The following is a 19,636-nucleotide window of genomic DNA, read 5'->3' on the forward strand; positions in this document are numbered from 1 at the left end:
CAGTTTGATCACCGAGCCCACTCCAAAACCCCAAGTCACAAAGTCACAGAAAATATGCTTAAACGAAAATAAACAGACGAAGGAGTGAGGTGAGACTCATTTATTCAGTGACTGTTGTTTACACTGATATTATTTACTGACAGCAGATGGCAGAAGAAGTGATATGGTTTCACATTTGCTTCGTTAATGTCCTCTTTGCAGCCATTAGTGTTGTGTTAATTATTTTCCATGTAATAACCGTTAATGGAACCGTTTATTTTTCATCGCCGCATTCAGCCGAATGTCTGTGTCTCGACACACCAATGATTAAAGTCTAAAAACATTTAATTTAAATCCACGATCAAAGCAGTGTCTCCCGTCGACCCGTCTTCTCATTATCTACACAGTGTCATCGGGAGAGTAAAGGCCACACATCACTGAGAGAGGTCGCACAAACTTTACAAGCTCCCCACGAATGGCGCGCGCACACACACACACACACACACACACACACACACACACACACACACACACACACACACACACACACACACACACACACACACACACACACACACACACACACACACACACACACACACACACACACACACACACACACACACACACACACACACACGTTAAGTGGTGGATGTCGTGGTCGTCAATTTCTAGTTTTCAGAAGGACTAGCTGGTGAAACTGGATTGCAAAATATTCCCAATCTAAATAGATTTTTATATATAAAGCGTTGTATGTGACTGCTTATTCACTTATGTAAAAAAAATTGCAAAAAACGCATTTACAGTATATAAATTCAAGTATTTTTACATTTAAGACAAAGGAAAAACATTGTCCCCGGTTATTAAAGAGATAAGCTGAAGCTCACTGAACATACACAGATCAGCCAGCACATCAAAGCCACTGACGGGTGAAGTGGATAACCTGGATTATCTCGTTATAATGCAACAATCTGAAGGGACACCTCAGGTCCAAAAATTCCTCTGGGTGTTACTTTGACACAAACCACCCCCGTATGGCACTCCATGCCACCAGCAGCCTCACCCAGCAGGACAATCAATGTGATGCCACAATTCAAAAACTGAAGCAAAAGTTTTGACCCAGCCTCCAAACCCCCCAGATCAGAATCTGATCAAACATCTAGGATAAGAAAACAGATCCATGGAGGCCCCCAGCCACAAACCCCACAGAACCCAAAGGATCTGCTGCCAACGCCACTGTGACATGTCAGGGCTGTTTTGGCGACACAAGGGGGTTGGTTCGAATTGCCTGAACCACCAATTCAAGGCAGGTGGTTTTAATGTTGTGGCTGATCAGTGTACATTCTGCCGTTTTGGTTGCTTCAACAACTCACCACAAAAGAAGAAAAAAAGAAAAAATGAGAGCGGACAAACTTTACAATGCTTAAAAAATGTGGTTTTCTGTCTAACATTTTTTTGGGGATGAAACTTAAGATATTGGGCTTCACGCTACAGGATTGTGGCACAACGGGCAGCAGCTGTATTTGCCGATCTCCTGCTCTTGAGCGCAGTGTTTACACACACTGCACATCCAGAACTGGAACTCCTGGATCGGCAGACCGGACACAATGCATGTGGGCAGCTTTCCCTCTGCCCTGAAAAGGGGGAAAAATAGATTGAATAGTTATTTCCGGGATTACCTTGACAACTTTATACGACAGCAGAAAGAGAGTAAAAAGGGTGAAAAGGAAGATGAGGAGCTTCCACGAGTACAGTTCACACCACAGTTTTTCACATGTCCCTGCCGCAAGGAAACGAATATTTCTGTCAACTCTAAACAACATCATTTTGAATTATCAATTTGTCAATTTTGGAGAGTCACGGTAATTCACAGCTGATGCATTTTACTTCTGTTCCTTCAATATATCACATTTCTCCTCCTTGTGTACCTCATAACCAATTCTATGTTATAATGCACTATATCATATACTGTACATCATATACCGTCTTTGCATTTGCACTGCATCATATCTCAATATTAATGCAGATATTTGGAATAATACATGGTTATTCTGACCTGCTGCCATTTATGACATTGTGTTCTGTGTCTATTTTTTTTTTTTAAATAGTTCTATTTCCTTTGACCTAATTTTGTATCCTTTTGATTCAATTTTATTTTATTCTACTATTGGGTTACCTGTAATAATTCTGTCTCTGGGCTGCTGTGATAACCAAATGTCCCCCCATGGCGATCAATAAAGGATTATCTTATCATATTGTCTCATCGTGTGTCATCTAATGTCAATGTCATTACGGATGCCCTTTAAATGTCTGTGCAGGGAATTAATGAGCTAACAAAACCCCCTAAAAGCTTTCTCTTCTTCAAATGTATTGAAAAAAACACGATAAATGAATTTGCAGATCAGGCAGCTGCTTGGAACACTGAGTTTGATCTGAACTTATCTGGGCCCTCACCCCTCTGATGATCTTTGGCGCTCCATCATGCGGCTGTCCTTCGGTGTGTGCTTGATGAAGATCTCCAGGGCCAGGTCCTGGTACTGCTGCCGCTCGTCAGGCTCCAGACTCTCCAGGGATTCCAGTTTGATGAAGGCCTGTGAGCATGTGCCGAATGCCCGGTTGGCGGCGGAGCAAATGGCCAGCAGAGAGTAGATCTCCACTGCTGGAATGATGTCCTCATATTCACGTAGGTGCATAGCTGTAAAAAAAAATAAAAATTAAAAAAGGAAGGGCAATTAACAGAGAAGAGTTGGACTACAGAGATTCCGTACAGTCCTGTCAGTCAAATAACAGCTCAATATGTCCACATAAAATGTAGCCAGATATGCAGCTCGGCTCCATGATTCCTTCATTAAGATCAACAGAGGGGAGTAAATATTGGAATAAACTTTATTATTTTTCTATCACCTCAAGCAACATCTAATGTCCTGAGGACTGAGGAAATACTAGAGCACAATAAATATGTAAAAGAAAAAGCATGATACAGATTAGGAGAAGATGAACGTACAAGTTGTTAATGGGACTTAAAGCTGCAGCGGCACAGTTAAACACTGTGGTGTGGGACATTTAAGAGCCAATTAGTGATCAAGGATTTTTAAAATTGCCCCTATCATGAAATGGTGTTCAGGTGCTTTCTATATTTTCAATAGCTTGTGTAACTAGTGTGGAGATTGATCTACTGACCAAGCACTGACTCATTGATTTACAGTGACGGTAACTAACTTGATGTGATAATGATGTGCTGTTGTATACAAATTTTACACGTGTTACAGAATACTCAGCTGTCTACTTTATATGTGGAGACATGTATACAGACATGTATACATACAGTGCTTGGGTAACAATAACATTCACGACCCAGTTTCCATTACAAATATTCTCTAAAAATCAGTGGACACATGGTTCTGAAGAAGGCATGTACTTAGTATAGGTGAATAACAGCCCATGTACTTAGATACTCCCTTTGATTAAATGGGGAAAATACTTGGGCTGCAACTAAAGTGTTGTTTTCTTTAATTACTGGTCAATTTTTTGATAATTTTTTCAATAACACATTTCATCGTTTAGTCGGTTAAAAATCTTAAATTTTTTTTTTAAATAAAAGAAATAGTTATAGACTAAAGAAAAATAAAAAATAAATCCTATCATTTTGGCAAAGAAGAGCATTTTACTTGAAAAAAAAAGAAAAGATAAAAGATTATGTGATGATGGTAATTTCTCTGTCGATTGACTAATCTTGTTGTTTCAACCCTAAAGAATAAATACTCTTATTTCCTTACGACCATGGAGAGGTGTCCTGTATGATCTGGTACCTGTGCGCATGGCGGTCTCCATGTAGCCTCCATACAGCTGCCGTTGAGCAAGCAGGAAGAAGTGATAAGCCTCGGCTCCGCGCCAAGCATTGTCCACGATGCGATTGTCTGAGGACGTTGCGTCTTCCTCGAGCAGCCCAGCGAGAGCAAACTTTGCCTAATTTGCCAACAAACAAGGGAGAAATATAAAAGGTATTTAGGGCATCATTGCAATACAATTATTAAGTTATTGGAATATATGGTATGAGGAAAGTTTCTAAAAAAGTTAATTAACGATACTTGGAAGTGATATGAAGCACATTGGACATACTGGGTACCTCAGATTTCTTCCCTTTGGTTTTGCTCTGCTGCGACGTTTTCACCTGCTCGTGGTAATTCTCCACAAGACGCGCTGCCAGCACATAGAGCTTCTTCACCCGCAGCGGCCGGGTCCTTTTCTTTGCCTCCTCGTCTGCTATCTGCAAACAGCAACCACAACATTCCACAATACAGTATGTGCCCAACAAGATGCTCCAAAAGGTACAATTTATTCAAGAATTATTCAGTTCAGTTATCACATTTCCAAATATCTTTTTGAGTAACTTTGCTGTTCCATATAATTAGAAGTGACCCTGCAAATGAAGGTCCCAGATGTGTGTGTGTGTGTGTCTGTGTGTGTGTGTATGTGATATATCATTATTGGTAGGTACTGTATGTTGTTCAATGTGTCGAAAAAAAAAACCTTGGGGCAAATGTCATCGCATAGCTTTTCCAGCAGAGAGCGCTCCAACTCCATTATTTACAATACACTGAATATTTAAATATGACCACTGACACTGAACATGTGGTCTCTTATTTTGGAACTGAGCCATTTATTTCAATGTAGAAGCCATATACTGTATGCGTTCGTGAAGCTACTTAAAATCTAATCAACATAAAAAAACAAGCCTACCTTAAACATGAGTTTGGCTGCATCCAGAAAATGGTGGGCTTTCCGATACAGTTCCACAGCCTCCAGAGTTTTATTCTTCTCAAGAAGATGTGAGGCATATTTGGAAAGGAGAGATTTAATCTCTTTCATGTTGTGGGTCCTGGCAAGTTCCACTGCTTTGTTCCACTGGAAGAAAAAGACGACATTCATTAAAAAATATAGACACAACATCATTACTTTTATTAACACAAGTACTTGGTAGCCATTACTACATTACTATACGAGTTTCATGACTGACAGACAGAAAAACTGTCGCTGAAGTATTCCAAACATTCTCAGTGGTACTTCCTGCTACAGTAGGTGTCTCCAGGACCCCCCCCCCCCCCCCACACACACACACACAGGTGTCAATAACAGAGCATTAACGCAGCAGGAGAAACAGCTGCAGCTTACGTCGAAGACTTCGAGGCTGAAACAATGTCAAACACATAACGCTCTCATATGTAATTTCCATACAGAATCATTTTTATCTTATCTTGACTCAGTGTGAACATTTACATTGGAAAAGCACACAGCAGTTTGAGGGCAGCATTCACATTCCCGGGCTAGACATCACTCAGGGCGAGGACGGGAGTGGGAGGACAGCAGGTGCCACGGCGACTGCTGTGGTCCAAAGCTGTGAAACTGTCACTGAGCAACTGCCATATGTTCCTCGGGAGTTTCACACAGAAACACTGGCGCCGTTCGTTTACTGTCTTCCTCTCACCTGGTTCAGATGGACGCACGAGTCAACGGCGGATTTGGGCTGGTTGCACTTGAGGTAGGCGTTCACAGCTTGTTCACACATGCCCACGGTAGCAAACATCTGTCCAATTTCCTGCAACATAGAGATGGAGAACGGCTTCAGATGAGATGCTGGAGAGTCCGTTTCACTTCACGGTGCAGATTTACACTAAAATCTGGAACTTAAAGCTTGACAAGAACATCAAGGGACTATCATTGGTCCATCTCCATCACTTGGCTCACTGGTAAAAGTTTATGATTCTCTGGCAGCACAGTGGTCAGTCTCTCGAGGCCGTCGTAGTCCTCTAGCATGTAGTAGCATTCTGCCAGCCTCTCTTGGTTACGGCCCTGGAGGTAGTACTGCACTGCATTAATCCTGGAAACAGAAAATACATAATGTTTTTAATTTAGGGGTCATGAAGGAATGTGTTCATCAATCTCACAATAATACAGCATATACATTTTTGACATTTGAGAGCAGTTGCCGATTATTTGCTTGGAATACAAGAATAAAGTATACAAGATAAAATAACTGAATATTACTAATGGTATTAAATGATGTTGGGACTGAATGCTTCAGTGTGTGTAGTGTATTTACGTGTTGCTCTATTCAACTCCAATAATGCAAATCCCTCGCACAAAGAACATAAAACACAATCACACTTGTTGAATCATATTACTTTGACACCACTACTTTGCATCTATAAGCACTATATAAAGAACTTATTAAGTTTCACACAGTATAATACACTAGAATGTAATTGTGAGCAGATAAGGGGATTTTTAAGAGTTTATTAACGTTATCCGTCAAAAACTGCTGTTGATAGTTGGTGCATAACCAGATAATGGATGATTGACAAAATAATATCACAGCTGAAATCACCTTTTGGATAAATGTGAAATATGAAAAACTATGTAATTCTACTTATCGTATTTATTAATTATCAATTTAATTTCTACGCATTTCTTCATTACTCCCAAGACAACCTAGCATACTTACTTGATAAATGGAAATTGTCTTTGTCAAGAATGAAACTTCATAATCTACATGTTGGTGTAAAACACATTTTATGAACAGTTATGATTCTATGTACTGTATATAACATTTAAAAAAATATATTTTGTGTTATCAATCATTCATTAGTGTTTATACATCAGTTATGGCTGCTTCATACATTTGTTAACACTTCAAAATGGCCACTTTCAAACTTTCAAAACTAGAGCAGTTAACAATTATGCACGACAGACGTAATCAGAAGGGAAAAAAAGGAAAAGAAAATTCCCAGTACCACTTCTGTCTGTCAGCGAAGTAGTCTCCGATTGCATTGTACGCCTGTTCCAGCAGAGTATCATCACAGTCCCCAGAGCCAGTTTTGAGTAGCTGAAGAACCCGGAACCAGTCTCCCAGTTTGATCCTGAGGCTGATGGCGAGGTCCCTAAAGAAGAAAAACATGTCCAGCGTCCACCATTACCATCATACCTGAAAGACCGGTTGCAACTCATCTCAGAATGTGACAAAAAAAAAGATGTCACCACCGTCAAATGTGCTAGACAAATGTGGCTAAATGTACCTGCGATCCATGTTCAGGTACATCCGCTCAGCTTCCTCGAACCTGCTGAAGTAGGCTGCCACCTCAGCCTGCTTCATGGGCTCGCTCTGCAGGTTGCCCAGGCGCTTCACAAACTCAATGCCCTGGTAATCTTTACAGCGGACAAAGGCCTGCTCTGCCGTCTTCAGATCCAGCTTCTGGAGAGCTGCCTCAGCCAGCAGACGCCTGACAGGTTGATAACAGAGAACGGCGGTTAATTATTATCACCAGGGGGACTGCATGACGTACAGTAATGTGTTTGCATTAGACTTATACCCACTTATTTAAATACAGTGATCTGGAGCAATGCTACTGATAGAGCTGTATGAAATCCCTGACAAATCCGCGTCTGCGACTGTTACTCGTAACTGTGAATCAATATCTAAGTGGCCTTACCCAAATACATCGTCAACAATTGTCATTAATTCATTCATTAATGCATTTGTCTTAAACAATTATAACTTTATGACTTTTTAATTCCACGAGATGAGTTTAAAGTCACAGACTGGAATTCACTGCCACAACAGGAAGGGCCCATTTTTTTAGTTTTTTGACATTTCCAGATTTTGAGGGATCCTGCAAAAACTGACACACCAGCAACAGAACAAACAAAAGCAACAGTGATAACACTGCTGCTTCAACAAGCTCACCATGAATCTATTATATTCGCCCACATCAATCATCTGAGCACATGTTCAGCTAAAAAAATGCCAAACAAAAAACCACACCATAAAAAGAGAAAACTGCTTCTTTTTTTATCAAGTGTGCTGCTTTGCAACAGTGAATTAAATAAAACAGCAGTCAATTAAACCCATTCCATTTTCATGAAAGCTTTGACAGTTGCTCATTGAATGGAAAAAACATCTGTGGTTTCAAGAAGTTATGTTTTTGCTTATCACAAATACATAACACCAACAAAAGAGGAAATGGGTAGCTAGCATGAGTAGTGATGGCCTTCATGATCACAGAACACAAACTTCATCCACAAAAAAAGCACATAGCTGCTAGTTTATTAGGAAAACACTTAGCTCAAACTAACACAGTCTTATACAACAATTCTAATAAATCCTCAGTTTTTGTTGAAACTGTGTTAAAGAGATCTTGATTCAGCTCTTTATTAATTTTGGAGACTGAAATGTGTGCTGCTGTTGAACTGTGCCACATTATACAGAGACGTGTGTCTGTTGTGTGACCAACCCTCATTGACATGAATGGGGAAGACTAAATAATAGAATATCATAACTGCATCAGTCTCAACTAGGTGTTCTCTGTAACAACTGAATGTATGTCACTGTGTGATCAGATCAAGCCTTAAAAAAAATCCTGGACAAAATTATGGTTAAATGGCTACATTTAAAATAGCATTTACACATTTACACACTGCATTTACCAGAGTCGTGGGTGAGGATTGTCTTCTATGAACTGTGAGGCATCTTCAATCCCAACTTTTTCAATCAGTGCACGGCTGTCTCTCAGGGAGCGGATTTCAAAGTTGATGAGGTTGTCTTTGTTAGGCCTCTCTGGATCCTGTAAGACAACCGCCCATAACTCAGTGTTTCATTCAATAAACACTGACAAACAAATCAAAGACATTGGACTTTTTTTGTTCCTAATCAAGAGGGACTCTTGGTGTCTTTTTTTATTAAGATTTTACATTGACTATGTAAAGCATGTTCCAAGTTTGGACATGTAAGGTTCACAATGCGTCATTGATGGAACGAAGATTTAAGTGAACAGGTAAAGGTCACAGGACAAATATCGCTATGCAAGAAGAAACTAATATCTCCTGGGTGATGTATGTCTGTCTGGGGAAACTAGTCAAACCGTGTATGGTATAATCTAATTTTGTGTTAGTTCATGGTGTGATACATAAACTCTTGTGTTGCTCTGTTCGTGGTCTAACCATCCAATCCACAGAATTAAATCTTCCTCCTTAATAGGAAACTCGTCTATAATCTCAATAATAAACTCTGATTATTAACTATGGTGAGAGAAATAAAAGTTCAAAAGTGTGGGTACACTTGGACTGGAGCCGATGCTGACAACGCTCATTGTCACAAGTGAAACAATTCTTTTCAATGAAATGGCGGAAACACCAATCTTAAGAAACATCTAGAGAACAGCAGAGTTTTCACCTGCTAGCTTGTAATTCGTTGGGTGTGAATGCAACATGCCTGGAAGCCACACACAGAGTTAACTAAATCTGTTTTCAGACATCAACCGGGGTTTGCCACTGACATATGAGGAACGCAGCAGGAGATTGGCACAATCAGATGCATTCACAACAGCAGGAGTGGCGAGGGGTGGCACCTGGGTAGAGCGCCCACTCACTCGCTTCCAGAGTGAGTGAGCAGGAAAATCTCTTCCAGAGATCTCTTCCAGAGATTTTCCTGCTGTAAACTTACCCGGCCTCATTCTGACATTTTTGGGGAAATTTTACTGGGGGGGGGGCTGGCAGGAAAAGTTCTGAAAAATGTCCAGAGCAACATTTGCTTTCTCACATACAGCCCCTCCAGAAGAATTGAGTGCACGTCTGAGAGCTGCTTCAATTATAAGAACATGGGTTGATGATTTAAAAGGCACCATTGTCCAGCTGATTGTTTTGGGTGTGTTCATGCATTCAGTCTGAAATGGTCAGAGCATCATCTGAACTGTCATTCAGAAATTCACAGTTTAAGTTTCAGATCACTCAGAACAGGGGCAGATTTAGTGCTTCTTGGGGGCTACGGGCAAACTACTACACGGTATAAATACCATGAAGGAAAAAAATCCTGCATTCAATTTCTTCTTATGTAATTCATATACGGTAGATATCAGAAAATAAAGCAATGTAAGAGTAGTATTACCATTAAATTAATGTGAATGCTATGTGAAGAGTCTCTCTTTATGTTTTTGTTACATGTTAGTCAACATAAACACATTGTAATGACAGTGTAAATGGGGTTTCTAACTCTTCAAACTATATAAATTGTTTCAGCTTTGAGATATTTCAGTTGAAAAAATCGAACTTTCAATTGACACCATCATAATATAGGTACATATATTGATATTAGTGTAACTGGCCATGTTTTAGACACCAGCGTCATGGTGTTGGGAATCCAGAAAACTAAATAGCTTTACCTTCATGATTTCATCGAGCAAGACAGATTTGATTTCCAGGTCTTCAAAGTTGCAAATGTATCCAGATGTTTGGATGGGCTCCTGTTTTGTTAAGATATAATAAATATTAAGTAACAACACAACAATGTAGATCCAGTAACAGCTTTAAATCCCTACGCTCTCACCTCTGGGTCTAGGTTCCTGAACACATACATCCTAGTTTTCTCCATCATGGCAAACAGGTCGGGGTTATCATTCGCCCATTTCATGTCCCAAACGTCCTTGCGCTCAAACTTTGATGGATCTCCTGAAGACACCTGGTTCACAGTGCTGTCACCTGCAGCGCCCCGAACTTCCAGGTCCAATAAAGTCAGCACGCCTGCAATGTCGATTATCGCCAGGCGACTAAAGAGAATAAATTAACATCAGTGACACCAACTGTTACAAAATACAACATTGAATTCAACAAACTTCTTTGAGACCACAACACCGTCTGATTTCTTAACGCAAATAACAAAACACATATCGATGCTCACCTGGAGTTGCAGTTCACGGAGAGAAAGTAGGCTCTGTTGTTCAACGTGTATTTCTGGATGAGAACAACATTTGGGAGACTGTATCTGTGGATGATGCCAGACTCGCGGCCCTATGAGCACAAATACACACCAAAACTCATTGTTTACTTTACTTTTACTTTCAAAGTAAAGTTGTATTTAAAAACTGTACATACCACAATCAAGGTCTTATCCGTTGCTGTAATACAACAGATGGGATCTCGAGTTGCCTGAAACAAGCAGAAACATACATCAACCATGACAACATTTTTTCTTACTAAAAAAACAAACACTTTCTTGTCTTTGAAAGTATTCCTTTGAAATAAATGTCATTTCCATTATACATTATACTTCCATATAGGAAAATGTATAAGTATTATATATAGAACATATTACAATGATTGTTAAGACTTTTTCAGTGAAATATCTTGTTGTTGTGTTTTGTCACTTACTGTGGAGGCTTTGGAAAAATCTGGACTGTTGTCATTGGCTGCAGATGGGCTGCTGTCAATGTGATAGACCCTAAAAAGGCAGGAAGTGAAAACAAATAAGAAAGAGCCTGAGAGACGGCCAGACAGACGAGCGCTTGCCCTTGCCGCTGAGGTGACTTGTGGTTTCGATGCTAGTATATTCCTGGCAGAACATTAGGTTATGCCCAGCCTGTCTGGGACCTCAGTGGCATTTTACTCAGCTGCATGAATCCTTTTCATGGTGCTGTCAATGCCAACACTGTAACAGAGAGCCGGTACTCCCAATGTTTTCTACCATGACTCACAGAATTAAACCTTGTGGTTATCTCGACTTCCTGTATATTTCTTTGTTATGCTTAATCTCTACTTTAACTTCTGATGTGGTCTTCCTATTCTGTCCCCATCCACTTGTACCTGGCTTTATTAAATACACTCCCCATGACATCAAGTTAGCCTTGTTTTGAACTTTGTTGCTGCATACTGCTCTCAACCTGGGTTTCCACTGCCGAATAAAGACCAGGGGAGATTAGGCAAATTAGCCTGCTGATATATGAACATCTGACAGCTATAACAAGCTCCACTCCAGTCCACCAGGCGGCGGTAATGTTGAAGAATATACAACAATACTAAGGCTGCTTGAGGTATGTCTGCGTTTAATTATACCTCGGAACTCGGAAGTCGGAGTGGTGATTTTTTTCCGATCTCGGAAATCAGAGTTCCGAGATTATACTGGAACGATAAACCCAACTTCCGAGTTCCGAGGTATAATGCAGCGCAAGAACCAGATAAGAATGGGCTTGTCCAGTCACATCTCCTGGGATTCAAAAGATGGCAGGCAACGACCTTGCATCTCACATATTTTCTGTGATTTTACACTTTGAAAGCATTTAAAGGGGCAGTAAGAGATTCTAAAGCAATACGGATTTTGTAAAAATGCAGGCCCACCCCAAAAGTTCCAGCACGTTCGTAAATTACTGCCCTGCGAGTGGGGAGTAAGATCTCTTCACTCAGACCCTGGTCCGTGTGCTGAAAACGCAGCCAGATGCAGTTCCGCTGTAAAGTAAATATGAGCCAATTTCTGAAAAAAACAAACCCACCTCTCTCTTCCCTCCTTCTTCGTTTTGGTCACTTGGTTGATCTCCAGGGCAGTTAACTTCTTTGCCACTCTGTACTGCCACAGGTAGAAAGCCTCTTTGGATGCAGCAATCACATGTGTCTTGGTCATGGTGACAAACAATGGATCTGACCAAACAAAACAAGTAACAGACTTAATTACAAAGACGTGTATATAACCTTGTGTAATTTACTTAAATATTTACTTATGTCAATTGGTGGACCCTGTGTGTGTGTGTGTGTGTGTGTGTGCTCCTCCTTTGGCCTCAAGGTTCAAAAGATGTGAAACGAAAGTCACAAGTCAAGAAGCTTTAAGAGCTTTTTGTTGCTGAGCTCAAAGGTTACAGTCTCAGTACAGATATCTAAACAGTAACTATTCACATTGAATTTGACTGGTGAAAAGCTACATTAAATACATTGCATTCTCTTGCATTGCACTTTACCACTCTACTTTTAAAAAATTTGGCTAATTAAATTTTTGCTAATCTTGCTGAACTATGAGAATCTGTGCACATTTTCTGTGGGACGGTAAGGTAACACAGTGTCCTCAAAGATACACTTTGATTAGTCTGGTAAAAAAAATCCGCCACGAGGACACAAAAGGAGAAACACCGCTGAGTCTTTCTAACCTGCAGACTTTGAACTATCTGGGTGTGATCTCCTCAGCAAACATTTGGCCATTTCTGTAGTAGAAACGGAATTCTGAATATTTGTGAGATATAAAGACGCCCCTGTACTCCCCCTCTGTTTGCTATAGGATGCTACTGGCCCATGAAAGATGTCACTGTGGGCCAACTGAGGCAGACTGCCAAGCACCATTTCACATCTATCTATACACAGGGTGTGATCTCTCACATTGTCTTGAAGAGCCAGCTTCAGTTTAGCCAGCTTTATGGTAAATTAGGACTTTTATCAACCCACTGTTGGACCTCAAGAGGTTTGTTAAAGAGGTTATGCCCACTGTATGCAAAAGCTTGCAGAGCCCACAGCTTGTTGAGTGGATAGTTTAGTTCAAAGATGTGTTGTTGTTGTTGTTGTTGCCTGATGATCTCTGTCGACAGCATGTGCTCACCAATGTCAATGTATTTTGAGTCCAATGGAGTCCCAATGGAGTTGCACAGAATCAGGACAAACTGGAAAAACAAAAAGTTGAGCCAACATTATTCTACAGGTCACTTTATGATTTTGTATCATAACAAATAGCCCTCATTTTGAGAGTGTGGTTTTAAACATGTGCGTTACCCTTGCGTGACTCCCGGACTCTAACTCAGCATCCTGCTGCATGTCAATTAGGAGGCAAGAGAGCAGAGAAACACCCATAGCTCATTCTGTATCTACTGTAAATCTTCCTATCAGTCTGCTCAGTAGAGTCAGTATTATTATAAGCAATAATTATTAGCATAGAGCTTTTCTAAGTCAAACAGTGTAGCAACTTGAATATCCATTTTTTTCGCTGCTTCCCTCTTAACTGTTACCTTTTTGTTTGTGTTTGTACCTGAGCCTGAGTGTCATCTGCCTTGCTGGCCAGGATGCAGAAGTCCCCTGAAGTTGTGATGGACATTAGGCTCTTGACATATTTGACAAACTTCTCGTTGTTTTTGGTGTCCCAGAAAACCACACAGTACTCCTGCCGCTCTGGCTTTGTGTAGGCGTACACCACAGTGCTGCAACAGTAGCCCCACTGTTAGGAAACACGAAGGCGCTGGTGAGATTCACGTCATGTGTGGGGATATCTAAAACCTGGGAAGTGTGTGATTATTTGGTAATCCCATGGTCCAAACTGGCAATAGTTTGAATTCAAACCGGGTTTTTAAATTGGTATCACCTTTCATCTATATGCCTCTCTGTTTTCCACCATGTCAAACAAAAAAAACTAAAACTTTGTCAAAACATATTTAAAAAGTTGATGGAATTGTGATGAAGCTGCTCCTCCCAAGTGGTAGTTCTGTTTTGCTGCATATTTATAGAAAATGTCAAAGATGGTGTAAACTTTATAAGTCTGATGAGTCTTCATCCAAAAAGAGATCAACCTTGTCAGTTTCAGTGTTTGACAAGAATGTGTGATTTGGAAACAGGCATTTTGAGAGACAGAAACATGGCAGGCTGGTTCGGATTAAGAAGGGGACAACTGCTTCATAAACCTCATAAAACACCAAAAAGACAGCTAGCATGCATTTTATGAAAAACATCTACCATGTAAAAGAGAATAATAAAGGAAACTTACAAAGGACACGTTTAAACACTGTCCCTATTATTTCAAACAATTAACTGCCCTGATAAATACCCCGTTTGCAACTGGCCGGTATTTTCACCGTATTCATGCCAGTTTAAATGGAGGTTTTCTCTGTAGGCGTATTGTGTTTCCTTCAAGAGATTTTAAAAAGAAAAACAAAGGTGTTGGCATTTACCTTGTAATCTGGTCTTATGTTCGCAAAGTAGATGTAGGAGTCCACAGCCAGGCCGATGCGGAGCCCTCGTCCCTCCCAGGCCACACCGGCCATCTCCTTCCCAGGAACTTTGAGAGTTCTCAGATGCTGTTGAAACGCCAAACAAATTTTCAGGTGAAAAACTTTTGTCTCATATCTCAACAATGAAGAATGGTGAAAACTGTTCAGAGTTATGTCCTTCTTAAATTGATTTTTTTTTTAAATAACAGAAGAGCTTATATAAATCTTTAACCTCACCTCTCCAAAAGGCGTGTAGAACTGCACAAGATTTAATTCTTTTTCCACATTGGAGGCTTTGAGACTACCAGCCACGGCCAGAACACTGCCACAATGATTCCACTGTATACTGACCACACTCATCAGAGTGTCAATGCACACTGGGTCTGGAGAAACAAGGCAGCAGCATAGCTCATCATTACTGATGAACATTTGAAAGAAGTGTCACCTGAAAAATATTTCTCTGAAGGCTTTTTTACCCCCTTACTTTCATCATTCTCGAAGCGCATGATCTGGCATCTCCCATTGTCGAAACAGATGGCAAGACAAGGGCAGTCTGGTTCAACGTAGCCCCCGGTTCCTGCATACCAGTGAATACCGGCTATTCTGACAGCTCCGGGCACATTAGTGAGGCAGCTTATGGTCATTTTCATCTGAAAGATGACACAGATTTTCACAAGTCAACATACGCTACTTCGTAATCAGTAAATGCAAGCATGTGATACAATGCGTTTGAAACAAAGGGAGGTTCACTTTCAGGCAATGAAGCTACTATTCAGGATAGTAATCCAAACTAGGTCTATCAAATTGTTATTATATTTTTATATCAATTTCATGTGGGTTCATGACGCTAAGTGTAGCACTAAGCAAGCAATGGAGTTGCTTGCTGATGGCTGCTGTCTTTGTCAATACCAATAAGAATCACCAAAGAAAGATGTGGGGTGCTTTACTAAACTCACAATGAAGTTTCCTTGATTGTCATAGATATGTACTTCTCCATTAACCGTGCCAAAGAGGAGGATCCTGCTGTCTGGTGACCATGCCACATGTGCAAGCTGAATTCCTTTTAGCTCCTTTCCCCAAATCCGGTTTCCTAGAAAAACAAGGCCTTTATGAGCTACTAATCTGCCAAGTATATATACAAAGTATGGCTTGTCTGGCAGGCGGGCCTTGGTGATTTTTCTAGCTTAATCTGTCTAGACGACTATTGAGATTGATTGTCATTTGTTAGATTTCTAGTAATCACGCTGTAATGCCTTTTACCATTTACAGATCCAACAATGACAGCTCCGTCTTCATACACAATGCAGATCTTTTGACCGTCCGCGTTCCAGCTCATGCTCGTCACCACCGACTTGTTCCTGTTGTTGATCATCTCCTCGTACCACACACCTTAGGGAGGGACAAAGACAATACAATATAAATCACACATTTTCTTCACGACAGTTTTATTTCGCAGCAGTACCTACTGTACCTTTGTAGAGCATCCACACAATGATGAGTCCATTCTGGTCACTGGTTGTCAGCTTTTCATACTGTTCATTCCATGTTACCACTTGCACTGCACCTGCAAGTGTAATTGTGAAGTGTCAGACAATTTTTTTTTGGTTCACTTAAAGGGGCAGTGGGGGCGATTTTAATCGAATACACTGTGGTTTCGAGCCCTGACCAGTGCAGTCAGAAAATCAGCAACCAACAATGTCTCTCCAAAATCTCTTACTGCCCCTTTAAGGTCCTTGCATTAAGCTGTGTCCTCTTTCCTTTTCTGGACGTTGGCTGTTTACAATATGCAAAAATGACAGAATATATCTCACCACTGTGTCCCTCCAAAGTCTGGTTCATTGACAGATTACTCGGTGCAGCAAGACCTTTAAGTTTGGCATCGTCTGTTGAGAAACCATAATGAAAGAGAGGTTAACATGTAGGACCACAAATAATTAACATCAAATTAGAAATTGCTCAAAACTGCTTCTGAGGCAGACAGTCAAACAGTAGTGTGTAGATAAATAGATAGATAAATAAATACTTTATTCATCCGAAGCTGGGAAATTCTGGTGTAGCAGCAGCAAGTTTCACACAGCACACATAAAAAATATATACAATATTTACACAATAAATTTAAAATACACAAATTGCCAAAAGAAATATAGAAATTAAGAATAATAATTCACAGAATTTACATGAAGTATTGACAGTGGAACAAGGTCTATCTGTCGGCCAGAGGTGAGGTGTTATAAAGTGTTATGGCTTGTGGCAGGAAAGATTTCCTGTAACGTTCTTTGTGACAGCGAAGCTGAATCAGCCTATAGGAGAAGGAGCTCCGCTGTCTGTCCAGTGTGAGATGGAGAGGATAGTCCAGGTTATCTATGATGGATAACAGTTTGTTCATAGTCCTCCTCTCCACCACAGCTTCAAACGCGTCCATCTTGCAGCCTATTACGGAGCCAGCTTTCTTGATCAGTTTGTTCAATCTGTTCATGACGCTGGCTCCAATGCTGCTCCCCAGCAGTGGGCCAATCCCAGCCTCTCCAGCACCTTCATCACATGAGATGTGAGGGCTACTGGTTTCGTTGAGTACGGATGGAGTCGACTTCTTCAGAACAGGAACAAGGCAGGACGCTTTCCACAGCACCGGTACCTGTTCCAGGCTCAGGCTCAGGCTCAGGTTGAAGTAGATAAATATCAGTTTCTTTCACTTTACCGTTGGTGGCTTTTGACATCTGCTTAACACATTAACATTAGGTCTGTCAGCAGACGGATTTGGCAAGGTGGTAGAATTTCTACTTACAGCGACTGGACTCTTGGGTACCAGAGCAGAGCCAAAAAGCTTTTGGAAGATTACTTACACACTGTTTTCAATAGCCCTCAAATCTCAATCACGTGTGTATTGAATAACAGCTTGGACTGTAACAAATGCACTTTTATTGCTGAATGAGCAAGACAGCTCACTAATGTGCCTGGTCCATCATGCCTCATATCAGTGGTTTTAACATGTAGAACGTTTAATTTCAACAAGGACACACTGTGTAAGTGATGCAAAACACCTCAAACCAGGCCCAGCCGACATCAGCACATGCTTAATCAACGTTGGCCATTTTAGGCAATATAACCTAGATTTATAATCTAACCAATATAACCTTTAACCTACATTTATATCATATGTATTATTTGATCGTCATGAAACCTTACCAACCATCGACTCTAGACAGAGATGTTAAACAACTCAACGAACTTTGTCAGTTAGTCTAGTGACACGAGTGACATGTGGAGACAGTAATACAGTCAGGGTCCATCTCTGTCCATTTCACTCACACACACACACACGCGCGCGCGTTAAGGATTTCAAATGTCAAACATCACTCAGCTGTATTATGTAATGCAGGTTTTTGGTTTTTTTAGTAGGTTATATAAATTGCGTTGAGGTTATGGTTATCTGACTTCTCATTATCTGTTGGCTGTCGCAAGAGAAAGCCTGGAAAACCACGACAGCGTGTGTACGGGAGCCGTGCAGGTCGTGAGCTCCACACCCGGACCGTACCTGTCTGAGATTCAAGCTTGAGCACTCTGAGGACACTGTCGTCCCCTCCACAGGCAATGAAGCCTTGACCTTTGTTCCAGGAAATACATTTTAATTGGATGTTGTTGGGGATAGCAATCTATAAAAAAAAACAACGGGAAATTATAGCCACATCTATATATATATATAGCCAGCTGACGTATTGATGGGTGGTTAGTTTGCTGGGGAGGGGGGTCCGACACACTCACCTTCTTGCTAAGGTAGATAAACATTGCGGGGTGGTGGTGATGGTGACAACGTTACGGCCCTCTATCGCTCCAACATGAACTGCCAGTTAACATAACAACGCACTGGCGTAACGTCCCTTGGCGAGGTAGACAGCTAGCTGGGCCAACACGCTCAGCCTAGCATTCGTCAGCCTGGTGACTGTAGCGTTAGCCTCACACGTTTAGATTGGCTAGTTAGCTAGCAGCTAACACATTTGTTACGCGGTGCCCTCGACGGGCGACGTTGTGCGTTGTCGGACAAATGCAGAGGTCGACCACGAGTGCAGTGCACCAGCGGACGCGAAAGTATTGGAAAAGGACAGTTCAAATTCTACGTTTCGTTGTTTGCGTTGGCAGACTCCGGGCGCTGTAGCTTCCCCTCGGTAACCCCTAGTAACCGTAAACCGGAAGACCTGGGTTCCTTCTGGTAGTTGTAGTTTTTGTTTTTTTTTCGAGCTCCAGTGGCGTGTATTTCTTTTTGAGAACCATGGAGCCCAGTGTTTGGATTGCTTTTTTTTTTTTTGCAAAAGGAGACACTTCACTTATCTCTGCTGTGCTGCCCTGCCCTTCACTTTTAGCATCCAGTTAAAAAAAATTATATATATAATTATAATAGGCACACGACAGTCGCGGCTCTTCAGGGGAGACAGCGCCTCCTCAGGAATTTGAGGGGAGTGCGATCTCAAACCAGACATGAAAGGAGGCTTCAAATCGGCCATTCAGAATTAAGTTCATTGCTGTTGTTAGGTAGAATCTTGTATCTCTAACATAGTCTTTTTTTAGAAGTTGAACAGAGGCTAGCCGAGTCTGACTTTTCGAGCGATACCTAACTTTTTAATTTCCATACGATATCGATACTTTCTGTTACAATTTTAAGGATATCGACACCGCTTGACACATGCTGGCCATTAATGATAAAATCTATTACAAGCAAATAAAATACATTGTGTGTGTGCTAATAAACGTTAAATACAGAAGGTTTTGACAGAAGAACTATGATTAAATAATAATAAAAAAGAAATAATTATAACATAAATATGAATCAAATAAATTACCAACAACATAAAATAGGCACATTTGGATTTTCTTTGTCTTTTACATGC

The 19,636-nt window shown here is 40.8% G+C and overlaps 1 protein-coding gene across 3 annotated transcripts; it reads right to left on the reverse strand.

The window, feature by feature from the left end:
- Positions 1-85: 85 nt before the first annotated feature.
- wdr35 (WD repeat domain 35) lies at positions 86-18,947 on the reverse strand. Of its 3 annotated transcripts, none has more exons than XM_035609995.2 (28): positions 18,516-18,947; positions 18,289-18,406; positions 16,565-16,636; positions 16,225-16,317; positions 16,014-16,142; positions 15,710-15,843; positions 15,238-15,403; positions 14,991-15,136; positions 14,715-14,840; positions 13,802-13,987; positions 13,549-13,581; positions 13,379-13,439; positions 12,291-12,435; positions 11,176-11,245; positions 10,900-10,953; positions 10,706-10,815; positions 10,355-10,574; positions 10,191-10,271; positions 8,461-8,597; positions 7,053-7,256; positions 6,771-6,917; positions 5,725-5,857; positions 5,465-5,575; positions 4,720-4,884; positions 4,106-4,246; positions 3,789-3,945; positions 2,434-2,674; positions 86-1,613 (listed from the first exon to the last, which is right to left on the reverse strand). In XM_035609995.2, the coding sequence occupies exons 1-28, from the start codon at positions 18,537-18,539 to the stop codon at positions 1,463-1,465; spliced, it is 3,555 nt and encodes a 1,184-aa protein (XP_035465888.1). In that variant the 5' UTR covers positions 18,540-18,947; the 3' UTR covers positions 86-1,462. The 3 variants fall into 3 exon arrangements, with proteins under 3 accessions (XP_035465888.1, XP_035465887.1, XP_035465889.1); XM_035609994.2 differs by having other exon boundaries at positions 13,549-13,584; XM_035609996.2 differs by lacking the exon at positions 13,549-13,581.
- Between the last annotated feature and the right edge of the window lie 689 nt (positions 18,948-19,636).

This window comes from Scophthalmus maximus, chromosome 15 (assembly GCF_022379125.1).
Source record: "Scophthalmus maximus strain ysfricsl-2021 chromosome 15, ASM2237912v1, whole genome shotgun sequence".
In the NCBI taxonomy this organism is placed as follows: Eukaryota; Metazoa; Chordata; class Actinopteri; order Pleuronectiformes; family Scophthalmidae; genus Scophthalmus; species Scophthalmus maximus.

Coding starts and splice junctions, on each gene's coding strand:
- wdr35 (XM_035609994.2), bottom strand. CDS start 18,539: ATGTTTATCTACCTTAGCAAGAAG. Junction 15,137..15,237: donor GCGCTTCGAGAATGATGAAA/GTAAGGGGGTAA, acceptor TTGTTTCTCCAG/ACCCAGTGTGCATTGACACT. Junction 12,436..13,378: donor CTCAAAATACATTGACATTG/GTGAGCACATGC, acceptor TTGTTTGGTCAG/ATCCATTGTTTGTCACCATG.